The 14,730-nt window shown below is 41.4% G+C and overlaps 1 protein-coding gene across 4 annotated transcripts in view; it reads left to right on the top strand.

The window, feature by feature from the left end:
- tmem94 (transmembrane protein 94) overlaps positions 1 to 14,730 on the top strand; it is a 77,841-nt gene that overhangs the window by 30,878 nt on the left and 32,233 nt on the right. For 3 of the 4 annotated variants that reach the window (XM_019875712.1, XM_019875711.1, XM_019875714.1), the window contains exons 11-13: positions 1,155 to 1,211; positions 5,866 to 5,970; positions 12,175 to 12,348. In XM_019875712.1, coding sequence (XP_019731271.1) covers positions 1,155 to 1,211; positions 5,866 to 5,970; positions 12,175 to 12,348 — 336 coding nt within the window. The remainder of the gene's footprint in view (positions 1 to 1,154; positions 1,212 to 5,865; positions 5,971 to 12,174; positions 12,349 to 14,730) is intronic. The other variant, XM_019875713.1, reaches the window with a different exon arrangement.

Below are 14,730 nucleotides of genomic sequence, written 5' to 3'. Positions count from 1 at the left end.
ATGTCCTGGGAGACTGTGATTCCCAGGAACTTGAAGGTCTCGACGGTTGACACAGGGCAGTCGGATAGTGTGAGGGGCAACTGTGGTGAAGGATGTTTCCTGAAGTCCACGATCATCTCTACAGTCTTGAGCGTGTTCAGCCCGAGGTTGTGTCGGTTGCACCAGAGCTCCAGCTGCTCCACTTGTTGTCGGTACGCAGACTCGTCGCCGTCTTTGATGAGACCGATGACCGTGGTGTCGTCTGCGAACTTTGAGTTTGACAGCTGGACTTGTTGAGGTGCAATCGTTTGTGTAGAGGGAGAAGAGCAGTGGATGATATTATTACTGTATGGACAGGGATAGTCGTAATAAGATCATGCTCCGTTCCATTTCAGACAACATTGCATCCACTATGATTTTTGAGTATATGGCCTCGTGTAAAATATAAGATAAGATAAGATAACCTTTATTTGTCCCACACTGGGGAAATTTGCAGTCTACAGCAGCAAAATTGGGGGGGAGAACAAAAACAAAGTGATTCATTGCACAAAATAAATGTTTCAGAAAATAACTACACAGTTCAATATAAGTGCAATATAAAATATAGCATTAGCAATATATTTGGAGAATAAATATAATAAATTAGCAATAGCATAGAAAACACAGCATAAGGTGTCTGTGCTATTTACAATGGTTACAGGTTTTCACATATGTTTATTCAGCAGCCTGACAGCAGTCGGTAGATGTGTCTGAATAAATAAACTTAACTGACCTGAAACCGGGACAGGCTCCATCTCATCGATGACACAAGTGAGGATACAAAGAATGGATAGATAGTTCCCCTTTCACGGATATCCGGAATTGAATGCATATCGCGAAATTTGGGTTGATAAAAATGATCGTCATCTTAATAATGTGACAATGTATTGTCTTTCTTTTGGCTCGCTATGGGCTCAACCTGCAGGGATGATGTAGTTTTATTTAAATGTCACATGTTACATTTCTGTTTGGGAATTTACATAATGAGGCAGATGATGTTTGATTGTCATTAGTATGTTTTCGTGTTATAAACTCAGACTGGGTTACAGACAGGACACTGGAAATACAAGGTAAACACGTTTGCTTAGAATATGCTTACTCCACGGTTTTAACTCTGCTTTCCTTTTTATCCCTAGCTTGCTAAATTCTCTGAGGACACTCTAAGCAGCTACACTGAAGTGGTTTCCTCTCAGGTATAGAACCTCTCGTTTTCTGGCTCCAAATGTCACCCTAACCTGCCTGTCATTGTGCTCACTGACCTTGCCCTGTGCTTTGTTTCACAATTTTTTTTTCAATAGATGGTCTCTTTTCCCCAGTAATCATGTAAAACTAAAACAAATAAATAAATGGATCAAGAAATAACATACTCACTTGTCTCCAAAAGTATGGCAAAAGTGAGACCGATGCATTTTTTTATGGCTGTAAATATCAATATTTAGGTTTTATCAACATTAAAATGTGAGTATGACTATACGTACGTCCGGATCTGATACACAATATTTTGACTCAGGGGCCACATTGGAGGAAAATCAATTGCCAAGTAGGCCGGACCAATAAAATCACGGTGTATAACTTATTAAAATAATTGGGCATCAATTGGACACAGATTTTTGCTATTTATCTGCGGGCCAGGTTGCTATTCCCTGCGAATAGTCGGGAACAACTGTAAATGCATTGTTAAAAAAAAAAAAAAAGAAATGGGTCTCATGTTATTCCCAATAGAGCATTTTTCTTTCAATTGCATGAAATAAATGATGTTCCATTCTCGTTTTTTTTTTCCATTTGTTATTAAAATTTGGTAGAGAACACTCAATAAAATGAAAAAGGAGAAGAAAAGCTCACATCTAATACTGTAATACTGTCTGATAAGCTGTATGTAAGCTCAATAAAAAAAGAAATACAAGACTGATAATTTTTAATACAACACGGACCAACGTCAAATATCCAGTCCAGGCCAAGACAGCACCCCTTGCAAAAACTCTTCACTGCGATCAAATGTTTTTACCTGCGTTGAGCATTAGTGCAATGAAGCTAAATGCTAATGTTATTTATTTTCTGTCTCCTGGCTGGGCCTTTTCCTCTTCCCAAAGAAACCTTGCAAAGACTTTTGTGTTTTACTCATTTTGCTAGCTCCTGGGATTCATTTTAGAGGTAACCTATCATGTGACCGTGAAGCGCGCCTTCACCCGCGTCAAGAGTGACATACTGTAGACGGATGTAACAGAGGATCCAGTAATTTTTCAAAATAAACCATCTTTCAGATTCCGAAATGCATAAAACGGAAGTCATGTAAATTATTTATTCTTCCTGTGTGGCCCGGTACCAAATAACCTATGGACCAGTACGGGTCCACAACCTGGGACTTGGGGACCATTGATATCCTGGTCAGTCATTCAGTTTTGTTCCCGTTGCTGTGCAAGATTTAAGGCCTGACAAACATCTTGCACAGCAAAGGGTTTCTTAAAGCTAGTTGCTGATTTTATCGCAGAGCCACTTGCATATACTTTTAACCTAACATTGTTCACTAAGGAAATTCCCAAAATTTGGAAGTCTGCTTTTATTCTCCCATTACTGACTGACTGCAATTATAGACCAATCTCTCGTAAGTGATCATTCCAAGGATCTTTTATACATCAATGATATTTTCTCATCGGTTTTCAGAAAAGGTCATAGCACTGTCACAGCTGCGCTGAAAGTGGTCAATGACCTTTCTGTAGCATTTGACAGGAAACAACATTGGGCTGCTCTTTTTATAGATTTGTCCCAAAACAGTGGTTTTTAACCTGGGTTCAATTGAACCCTAGGGGTTCGGTGAATCGGTCTCAGGGGTCCGACGGAGCCTCTGCCATGGAGACACACCTGACTTAAAATGTCCATTAGTTATGATACGCCTGCTTGGCCATCGCTGGCTGCAGATGATCACATTGCTTGTCCAATCAGTGCTGCGGGAAATTTTGTTCGCTCAGTAGTCACCGTGTGTCTGCCGTGATAGAACGTCATACAATTTTAAAAAACCTATACTTATGCGGTGTAATTTTATTTACTTTTATTTATATTTTAAATGTGTTTTTTTTTAAATGTCTTGAATTTGTAAAAAAATATCGTATTTTTATTTTTCACTAATGAAGGGTTCAGTGAACCTGCATATGAATTGGTTAGGTTCGATACCTCTAACAAGGTTAAGAACCACTGGTCCAAAAACTTTGATACAGTCAATCATGTTGTTTTACCACATAGACTTCTGAGCTCTCTGCTCTCAGAATAAGCTACTGCTTGGTTTTCAAATTATCTTTGCAGTCGGTCACAATGCATTACAGATGACGGTGTATGCTCTGACATTGTATCTGTTCACAGGGGTGTGCTGCTGGGTTCAGTGTAAGGGCCACTTTGATTTACCACTTACCACTGAACAATCGTCATCAAAATGTGGCAAAGGCAGGACTTCACCTTTTTGTGGTTGCACCACTGTGTGCTGCCATGCTACATCTCTTGCACAAGTGGTTAAATATATCCAAAATACATTTGTGGTCATACAAAATGCACTCTATGAACTGAAACTTGTTTTAAATGCCAATAAGACCAATTATTATTATTATTTTTTTAATTATTAAACCAGATCTCAGACCCAGCCACATACTGTGTTCATTACTCTTGTTGAGGAGACTGTGGTTGTCCGCTGTTACAAATACCAGTGCACAGTAATTGACGAATCAATTTTATGTATGGCATATATCGTGGAGTGTAAAAAAAAAAAAACCTGAGGATAATCTGGGTATTCATTTCACAAACAAGTTATTTTTCTTTTAATGTAAAAAAAAAAGTCTTGTCACTGCTACTTTACTTAGTCCAGAATTTTGGAGATTTAGCATGAAACTGTTATAATAATAATAATAATAATAATAATACATTTTATTTATAAGGAGAGGGGGAGAAAAAAAAAAACCACGCTGAGACTATCCTCTTTCGAGGATAATTTGAGTTAGGCAAAAAACTCCTGCACAAGCATATGACAGTTACAACAGGTCACAAGACAAAAACAATGAAGACGGTGATAACAAGGGAATGTATGGGGGAGGGGGAGAAGGTGGGGGACTAGCTTCAGAGCGTATTTTCATCAGGGGAAGGTCAAGATAGCAGATGTTGTTTTGGTAGCAGGCTGCCCAAGAATTTAAGACAGCCTTGAGTCCGTGGCTAGTGTCTCTTTAATGGCGTCGAACAGTCAAATCCGTGGTTTCAGTCAATATTTGAGGACAGATTCCAGTTTCTCCAAGTTCTTGACCATCTTGCAGAGACGCTCCAAAACCGCAACAGTTTGTGGTTGAGCACAGTCTGAGTCTGAGTGTTGGACATCCGCACTATACCATCCTTAGACCGGCAGCCTCCTCACTTCCAATCGAGCCGCTCCCGTCGGTTGAATTTTGCGATAGATCAGGGAACTGCTAACCCAAACAGCAGCATACCTGTTATCGGAGGGCCGAAAATGTAGATGTCATCCACATCCTCAACGGACAGTGTTGACAGGCACACCATTCTCCGCTTCCTCCAAGGAGGGTGTACCCAGCAGCGAAAGTCCTCGAGGGGCAAGTAGGCTCCCCACTGCCTGCTCTTCTCATCGAGAAAATTTTGTCGATGGCATCGAGACACCAGCCAACCAATTCCATGATTGTTTTTAGGATGAAAGTACGACAGGAGGCTAGGAAAAGTCAGACAAAGACAGCACAAGGACTGAGTGGCGAGCAGGGAAAGGTGGGGGTGGGGCGGGGGACAGGACGAGAAAGCAAAAGCGTCCGCCTTCGTCGAGAGCCAAGCAAGCAATCTGGACACTATTTTAGTTGTCCAGATTTTTGAGGCATGGTACGCTCTTGGGCTTTCTGGTTTGAGTCACCCCCACACCACATTTTGCAGCCTAAGCACCTTCGTTCCAATTATGAGTACAATCCCATTTCTAACTCTATAGCATGTAGTCAGCAATCTATGCTAAAAAGTGTCACTTTGTTGAAGCATGATGTGTTGTGTTATATGGGCTACAGAGACACTGATAAAACAGTTCATATAATGGATGGATGGATGGATGTCTCTGTTGTGTGGATCCACACACGTAGCAAGCCAGTGACGAATTGTGACGAATTGGTCTGTGAGACCGCTCGCAGGGTCATCCAATTCATGGGTCTGTACAACTGAGGCATTTCAAGGAAAGTTAACTATTTATCAGCCCATGGGCGAAAGACCGAGCAAGCTCGCTAGCTTGTAAATGGACCAGTGGCAAGGAAATAAACTTTCCAGTCATCACTTTGCTCCGTTTTGGTGTGGATCCACACTCGAGGTAATGTTAACTCTATTTAACATAGGAGCACATGTTTTTCAGCCTGTGACTCAATATTAGTCAAACATTTGTTTGACTGGTAAGGAGTGAGCAGGATGCTTTTTTGGCACATTCAGAGGACACAGCCATAGCATCCGACAACTCGGAGTAAGTCTCAAATTTTGTAGCCTCTCTTTCTAAACTTGACGATTTTTTTTTTTTTTTTAATGAATGTTTTTATTTTTTATTAGCTGGCTTGTTAACCAACACTGTTCTCTGCAGTGTGCCAAAAAAAAAATCCAGTTTACAGGAACTTTGATGAGTTACTCGTGTAGATACATCTGTTAATGTCACTTATTTCAAATTATTGATCCAAAAAGCCCAGTTTTCAACATAGACATGCTGACGACGGTCACTGAAAGTCCAAATCAGTGATGCTGTTGCAGATTTGGCTGATCAGGCTATTCATAAGGACCTGCGCTTATATTATGTTGAGATGACACCAGTTATTTGCACATTATTTACATGTGTGTTTCTGTGTGCAGGACATGATGCTTTGTGTGTGGAGACACCTCATTGGTGTACTGAAGGGAGAGTCTCAGACTCTTTGCTACACCTCCAGCCTTTTACACACGCTTGGGTCTGTCACTGTAAGTACTATTTGACTATGTATATACTATAACCCTCTATATACGCACGCAGAGAGAGAGAGAGAGAGAGAGAGAGAGAGAGAGAGAGAGAGAGAGAGAGAGATTCAGACTGTGCAAGCAGACGGAGCAAATTAATGAGAAAAAAAACTAAAAAGATGCTTCACAACAGCCTGACCGCAAGCTGCGATTGCAGACTGCTGACCAACAATGACTTCCGGTCATGCAGGTCATGCACCACCCTAAGCTTTTTTGTTTGTTTCTTTATTGTTTATTGAACATAAAAACATATACAGTAATAAATTGACAGAAAGTAACGGTAAGTAAAATAGTAAAAAAGGAAAAGAATACAGTCATCATACAACACAATTACATTTTCAAAGGAGTACGAAATTGACCTCTATGTTGGTAATAAAGGATAAAGGATAAAGGAGCATTCAATAAAGGATAATTTATTTTACTATTTAACGAGGGTTTTCATCATGTCCCCTCTAAACCAGTGGGGGGGCCAATACGTCGATCGCAATCGACCGGTAGCTTGCGAACTGATCCTAAATCAATAGCATGAGTTGAAGAGGGGAAAAAATTGTGTCAGTGTGTGTGTGCATCAATATTAGATATTTTTGTGTAAGTGCACACTGCACCCGAAGCATCCTATCAGTCTCACTTTGACCAAAAAAAAAAAAGTATTTCCAAAATAAAATAAGATAAAAAAGCAGGTTACCTTTAATACTTGGACCCAAACACACACACAATTCCTGCTTGACTCGATTAATGGCATACAAGACATCTATAGTCAGCCTAAATGAGTGAAGAAGCATGCACACACACACATATATATATATATATATATAGCTTCCATCTGATTTAGTGCAAGATGCAGGTATTATATATATATATATATATATATATATATATAAGATGAATGGGAGGTGAGGGACGAATGATGTCTCGTGGTTAATATTGAGAAGGTGGTAATTAGGACTATAGTGACGGTGGCGGATTTGTATGCACCAAACTGAAGCTATAGTGGGCTGCTAAGGTTTGGTCAGCAGAGTATTCCATGGTGAGCAAGTGGAAGGAATTTTGACTTTTTTGGAGATGAAGAGAAGAAAAAAAAGGAAAAAGGTGGCAGCTGGAAGCAGGAAAGCAAAGGCTTGGTTGGGTTCTTGTGGCTTGGACCCCTGCGATCTCGGAGCTTTGTCTAGACCACACTGGGTGGCCTTCAGACCAGGAGCAAAGCTGGTTTATTGCCTCAGCTTAATACACAGGCAAACGTACATATGTTTTGCATTTCAATTATTTGTTTTTATCACTACAGCCGCATAAAAAGCTTGGAGCTGCAGTTCCCATATCCATCCTTTAAGGCAGTCTTTCTCAAATAGTGGGGGCGCCCTCCCCCAGGGGGTTGGTGATGCGATGCCAGGGGAGGCGCATGTTGACTCTGGGGAACATGCTTTTTTTTGCAGAAAAGAATAGAATGAAATACAATTGCGCATCCACTATAGCAGTTGGCAGTGTTGCCCTCATTGTCAGAGAGTGCACAGGGAGTATTGGCTCTACTGTGTAGTTTTATTTTTTATTTTATTTATTTATTTATTTATTTTTTGCACCAATTGGGCGATATGAAGTGCAGTAAACAAACCAAATGTATTCATTTTTGTTTTGTAGACTAAAATGTTTTATATATTCTGCTCCTGAGTTAATGTTGCTGGACTGAATTTGAATGTATTATTATTTGTTGATTTATTTAATTTTCAGAATGCTGCAATGGTTTAAATGGTGCAATAAGTTGGTAAAAACGGTCATTTTTTAAGTCAAGTACAACTTTATTGTCAAATGTGCTGTATGTGCACAGCAAAGATGAAATTCTTCCCTCTCAAGACAACATGCAACAAGAGGAGCCGCTGCGGGTGCCCGCGCCATCATCAAAAGAAAAGTTAACATAAAATGACAAAATAATACAAGGCGACACATAAGACACAGACAATCGTGCAATCATTGTCGTTTAAGCACCGGGGTCAACAAATGTGTCATGTTCCAGTATTTGTTCAAGTTTAGTTCTCAGGGAGAACTTGTTTGAATTATTTCACGGTGAGTTCACCCCAGAGGTTTTTGCACCAGCAAGTCCTTGTACAGTCACAGTGCAAGAATGAACTCATCGGGCATCAAAACTTTTGCTGTCGGACGGGATGTTTGGATTCCAGCAGGTAATTTGACTTGTCTTTTGCCAAGTCATGGAGCATGTTAAGAAGCTTTTGTGCCACGGATCCAAGCTCATAATCTGAAGTGTCAGCCAGGGGCTGGGTCTTGCAAAGACAACCGTTTTGATCCTTGGGTTTGTCATGGGTAGGACTGTTGCGTGAGACACACTTCACCAGTGTGCTTGTGTTTTCTGTGTTTTTGGCGCGTATTATTGTTTTGGATTTGGCTGTCAGATAGTAGTTACCGAAGGTGTGTCCACCTGTGAGGGTTGAAAATTCATCTGCTACTAGACCAGTTTACAACGCAGCCAAATTGAGCAGATATTTCAAATGCGGTGAATAAGACCACAAATTGGACCAAAAATTAGTTGTTAAAGCAAGTGGATACATTTTTATCATCATTTTCCCAATGATGAAGTATTTTGGCGAGAAACACAGCAACCAAATGAGCTCACTTCAGAGCACATCAGGTACCCAGCAACAAGCAAGAACTCGTGATTTAGTAGCGAAATAGCTCGACGGCTAGGCCAAGTACGACTGACTAAGCACAAAAGACGTGTGCTTCCACTGTGGGCAAGCTTCCGGGCATGGCTACGTAGCTGGGACAGGCCAAAAGCCACACAAACGGCTAAGAGATGTATGTGATGTCACAACATACTGAAACCATAACTGTCCACAACATATTCTCAAAATACGAGCCATGGCGCTCTGAAACCAGTGCCTGGCTTTTTGTATCGTTGCTGTGGTAACAACCATTATACTCTCATTTCAGGAAGGCTCGATACGCAATTTGTGCACTCTCTCACTGAAACACAAAATGGCGGCATGGAATACGCATCTATATTGAAATGAAGTGGAAGCGGCCACTTTAATTGACGCAATTTCATCTTTTTCTCACCAAATGACTGACAAGCTGCATGAAAATCACCCTTAAAGCAGTGAATTCTGTGTTTGGATCAAAGAACAACGTCATTTGGGCTTAAACTGGCGACGCCACTATCTGTAGTTAGAGTAGGGGTCACGTGTAAGAGTCTAGGTATATAGTTGTGGCCGTAAGAAATGCCTGCATTACTCCCGCTCACTTCAAGGGTTACCACGTCGAATTTTGGATTGTTTAGAGCACAGATGTCAAACTCTAGACCCGGGGGCTAGATCTGGCCCACCACATCATTCTATGTGGCCCGCGAAAGCAGCTCAAACATGTCAACTCCATGATCCTTTCTAAAACGTCAACCAAAATTTTTAATTCTCATGTGAAATAGATAAGAGCTATATTCTAAACATTTTCTTGTGACCAAACCCCTCATGATAGTAACTTAAACAACAGTTGAATTAACAATTATTCTTTACTTCTTTATATGGTTTCAGTCATAATGGCCCTCCAAGTGAAACGGTAACTAAAATGTGGCCCACAGCATAAATGGGTTTGACACCCCTGGTTTAGAGGGTTTATGACAAAAAAAATGTTTGATAAGTCTAAATACATGAAGGGGGGGTCTACAATAACATAAAATGTGAGTTCTTTGACCAAAATGGAGGTTAATACTGACCCAAACACACAAAATTCACGCTTGACTTCTGTACATGGACACTACTTATTAACTAGAGCTATTGTGACAAACTGAAGCAATACTAGGCTGCAAGTTTGGCACTAAGGTCTGGTCAGTGGAGTCTCACGTGACAAGCATATACAGTCAAACCTCGGTTTTTGTCCATAATCCGTTCCAGAAGGCTGTTCGAAAACCGAATTGTTCGAAAACCGAAACCACGCTCTTTTAAAAAAAAAAATTTATCGAACACGTCTGCTCAAAATGGAAAGCAACACGAGGAAGCGTCACTTCCTGGTCTACCCGAGAAAGCGTAATTTTCTCGTGTAAGGAAGGCGAGAGGAGTCAAGTGGTGCATTCAAGTGCGCTCAGTTTGTTCGAGAACCAAAATTTGTTTGTCATCCGAGGCATAAAAAACTCGAAATTTTTGGTCGAAAACCGAATTGGTTGAGAACCGAGACGTTCGAAAACCGAGGTTTGATTGTACACCTGAACCTCTTTTCAACATCCCCGTTTGTTTTCACCCCGTAATCTTTTCATTTCAAAGTCCTTAATTCACATATTTCATTTTCCATTTGCCGATTTTGCTGACAATGAACACCTTTATCATGTCAACTTCCTTAGAATGATCAGATTTTTCCCACAAAATAGTGAAAAGGCCTTTGTGACAACTGCCACTGTGTCATTGCTTATGAACAAAACGTACAACGCAGAATTCCCTTCGCAACGCTACTGATCATCTCGCACATTATTGAATTTCTGGCCAAGACTATTAACTGCAAAACCAATAATTTTGACAATCTTCTGTAATGGCAACAACATCATGGCGGAGGTCGAGGCCAACATATTGAAACATGAACATAAATTTGTGGCCCGACACATCCTAAACTGGAGAAAGGACTTCTCATTTGCTGAATGTTTTCAGAGATGAAGTAGAACGCGACAGTTTTCTGTTTCATATCTTATAAAATAATTTTTATCTTCATACTGTACACACGTATTTGTAATTGACATGTTTATACTGTATTACGTGTTCTATACATGTTCAAACTGTATGTTAAAACAGTGGCCATTTTTTGGAAATGGTTACGAGAACGACCGCTATAACGTACAGATTTGTTATCTCCCTCAAAGTCCGTTGTAGCGCGGTTAGACTGTGTGTGCGTGCGTGCGTGTGTGTGTGCGTGTGTGTGCGTGTGTGTGTGTGTGTGTGTGTGTAGTACCAAGCTTTTTGTGCGGCTGTACTGGAACTCTGTCGTCTGGCAGAGCCTTCCAACCCAGTAATCAAGCAACCTTTCATGCTCACAAACACACCTGAGGACAATTTGAGTACATGCACACTCCACAAAGGAAGGTTGGAGCCTGAAATTGAACCCTGCACCTCTACACTGCGAGGCACACATGCGAACCAGTCGAACTAACATTAACAGCTATGGATTATGGCCCTGTCATGCTTTTCACATTGCACAGAAAGCGAACGCAAAATAAAAGAGATTTTTGTCTGTTGCATTTGACCGAAGAGGAATAAAAAGTCAAACAGACATCATGTCCAACCACTGACACGAGAAAGGACTGAGATTTCAACATACCGGTGCACGAAGTGAGAGGCATCAAGGAGGACAGGCATCATAAGTACTTTCAGACATCAGCCTCAAAGTCTGACAAACTGATAGGTCGTATGCACCCCGCATATACAACATCAAACATACGATGGCTGTAATGTTGCTCTAGGTGCAGGTGTGGCTGACGTGCTTTATATGCGTTCAGTCTGCATAGTCTCAATAATTGGATTGGGCACAGTCACCTGCAGAAGTGTCTGCATGGATGATAACACACAGGCGCAGAATTTAAGTGTCGACGTGGCTGAATTTGCAGGAATGCTGCTGTGAGACCAAACGTGCTGCGCATTTCCATATATAGTCAATGCAGTTGCCACAGTTATGAGCAGACGAAACGTTTCAAGTGAAAATTTTGATTCTTCCCCCTTAGGAAAAATGTGGAAATGAAATAACCAATAGAGGACAATATAGGACAATATAATCACTGCAGTCTATGGGACTGAGAGGTATACAAGACAGCTAGCTCTGAAAGCCTGCCAAGATTGAGCCAAAAAGGAGCAGGTTTGGAGAATAAGGAGCGAGGAATTTGGCTTATCTCATGACTTCCTCGACTTGTTTACAGCTATTGTACTGTCAATCAAGTTAGCAATTAGCAGCGAAAGTAACAATTCAACCATCAGACACCAGATTGACTCCTTAGTGCCTCTCGATGTTCATAGCCCTTTAATTTGGGCCCTGTTATTTGCTTCATCCCTCACTCTGTATTTGATATCATCCTGCTGAAATTTGAGCTCCGGTTTAATCCAATCAAAGATCACGTTCTGACCAATTCATGCAGAAATAAAGGTAATTTCAAACGGTTCACATACTTTTTCTTGCCGACATGTTTGTGTGCAGGTATTGTGCTGTGTGGATAAACAGGGAATCCTGTCATGGCCGAATCCAAGCCCTGAGACTGTTCTGTTCTTCAGTGGAAGAGTGGAACCACCTCAAACTAGCCAGGAGGATCTAATGGATGGCCTGTCAGTGAACTCCTACTGCAAAGTGGAGACAGATGAAGACAGGGATAAGGTACTTTCCGAATGACCGAGTGATGAGCATGACCGTCCAGAGGTGGAACATCAGGGCAAAAACATGTTTTTGCACCCAGACCCCTGCCCTAAACACAAGCGCGTGTCAATCTTTTTGAATAATACATCTTAACAATTACCTCTAAGCTTCGTGCATGATCAATTGCGCACGGCAAATGAATGAAAAACATTTTAACCTGAGCTCGACTGGCATTTTGCATTTTCTTCAGTTTGTCCATACATTCAAAAGTTTATTTGGCATGTGTGATTGACCAAGCGGGAAGACAATCTGTCCAAAAAAGGCAGAATATGTTGAAAGTATAGGAGCATTTCAGACGCACTGTGTTGCGTCATCATTTTCACGTGTGCCTTTTTCAAAGACGCCAATTTGGTTCATTTTACTTACTTTAATCTGACATGGCTTCCTCACCATGAAGGTAAAGTTATTGTACCTTACGAATATCAGTTTACCTTTACGAAGGGCTTTCATAAGGCACCTGCAGAGGTCTTCTGCATGCATGAGAATCAACAACAAGTGGTTTTATATGACAGTACAGAAGTGTATGTCTAACTGTATGCCTTAAAACTTGCAGGCATTGTTTAAAAAGCTTTAAGCCTCATGTGACAAAACAGTGCGCTTTGTGCCATGTTTCACTGATGTGATGGAATTTATAATCTTAAACGTTGATGTTTAAAAAAGAACAAAAAAGAACACCATGACAAAGCATTGGAAACCTCTTTAGTCAGAACACACCCTCCGGGTACTCCTTTTAAAAAAGAAGGATCACCCCCTCGGTCTACCAATCCAGAGGCACTCTCCCCGATGACCACGCGATGTTGCAGAGGCGTGTCAAACAGGAAAGCCCGACAACATCCAGACCCTTGAGGAACTCCAGGCGGATCTCATCCACCCCTGGGGCTTTGCCACTGAGGAGCTTTTTAACCACATCGGTGACTTCAAGAGATAGAAGAGCCCACCTCAGAGTCCCCAGACTCTGCTTCCTCTCAGGAAGGCCTGTTGGTGGAGTTGAGGAGGTCTTCGAAGTATTCTGTCCACCGACTCACAACGTCCCCAGTTGAGCGCCCCATCGCCACTGTACAGTGTTAATGGTGCACTGCTTCCCTCTCCTGAGACTCAACTCAACTCTCAACTCAACTGTATTTATAGAGCACTTTCAAACAGCCATCACTGCATACAAAGTGCTGTACATGGAGCAACTAACATATACAACAGTAAAGCAATAAATCACCAACAAAGATGGTAGAAAGCACCAAACAGTAAAACTAAGATCAAATCTGAGTCATGCTGAAGAAATCAAGTGAGTTTTGAGGAGGGTTTTAAAGATGGGCAGCGAGGGGGCTTGCCGAATGTTCAGTGAGAGGTCATTCCAGAGCGAGGGACGTCGGATGGTGGACCAGAATTTCGCGGCCTCACCGAACTCTTCCCACACCCGAGTTTTTGCCTTGGCAACCGCTGAAACTGCGTTCCGCTTAGCCAATCGATACCCATCAGCTGCCTCTGGGGTCCCACAGGCCATAAAGGCCCGATAAGACTCCTTCTTCACCTTGACGGCATGCCTTACTGCCGGTGTCCACCAGCAAGCAAGGGTGTTGCCGCCACGACAGGCACCAACGACCTTACGGCCACAACTCAGGTTGGCCGCATCAACAATAGAAGCATGGAACATGGTCCACTCGGACTCAATGTCCCCTGCCTCCCTCGGGACGTGAGAAAAGCTCTGCCCGAGGTTGGAGTTTAAACTCCTTCTGACAGGGGATTCCACCAGATGCTCCCAAGGACAGAACATTTATACTAAACTTATAGGCCTACTCTCACCTTAACTTGGCACTTTTTTTGCCAAAAAAACAATCATATACCGTATTGGCCCGAATATAAGACGGCCCTGATTGTAAATCGACCCCCTCTTTTTCAAGACTCAAGTTTGAAAAAAGACTTTTTGAATACCAAATTAATTTTTATACAGAAAATAATTACAGTACATCTGAAACAAATGATTTGAACAATATATTTGAGAGAAAAAGCATGGTCTTTTGCCTCATTCAAATCGTAATATCTGAACATTTAAATATGTAAACTAAAGTGCAATCACATTCGTAAATGAATGGCTTCTGGTTTTTGTAATGTACATTACATTATGACTTCTCCTCAGCTGCCGGTTAACCTGGCCGATCTTCGACCCACTTTTCTCCAGATTGTCGCCACGTTTCTCCATTTTCTGTTATCTCTTCTATTATTTTCTTCTCTTTTCTTTCTTACCGCTAGTTTTTATTTTTCTTCTTCCTGCTACCGCTATTTTTATTTTTATTCTTTCGTGACAGGGGTTCACTTTGGCCTGGGGAGTCAAGTTCAGCATTCGCTTCA

The sequence above is a fragment of the Hippocampus comes genome, unplaced genomic scaffold (assembly GCF_001891065.2).
Source record: "Hippocampus comes isolate QL1 unplaced genomic scaffold, H_comes_QL1_v1.1 scaffold334, whole genome shotgun sequence".
NCBI lineage: Eukaryota > Metazoa > Chordata > Actinopteri > Syngnathiformes > Syngnathidae > Hippocampus > Hippocampus comes.
The sequence above is the reverse complement of the archived record's forward strand: the minus strand, read 5'-3'. Positions and strand labels throughout refer to the sequence as shown.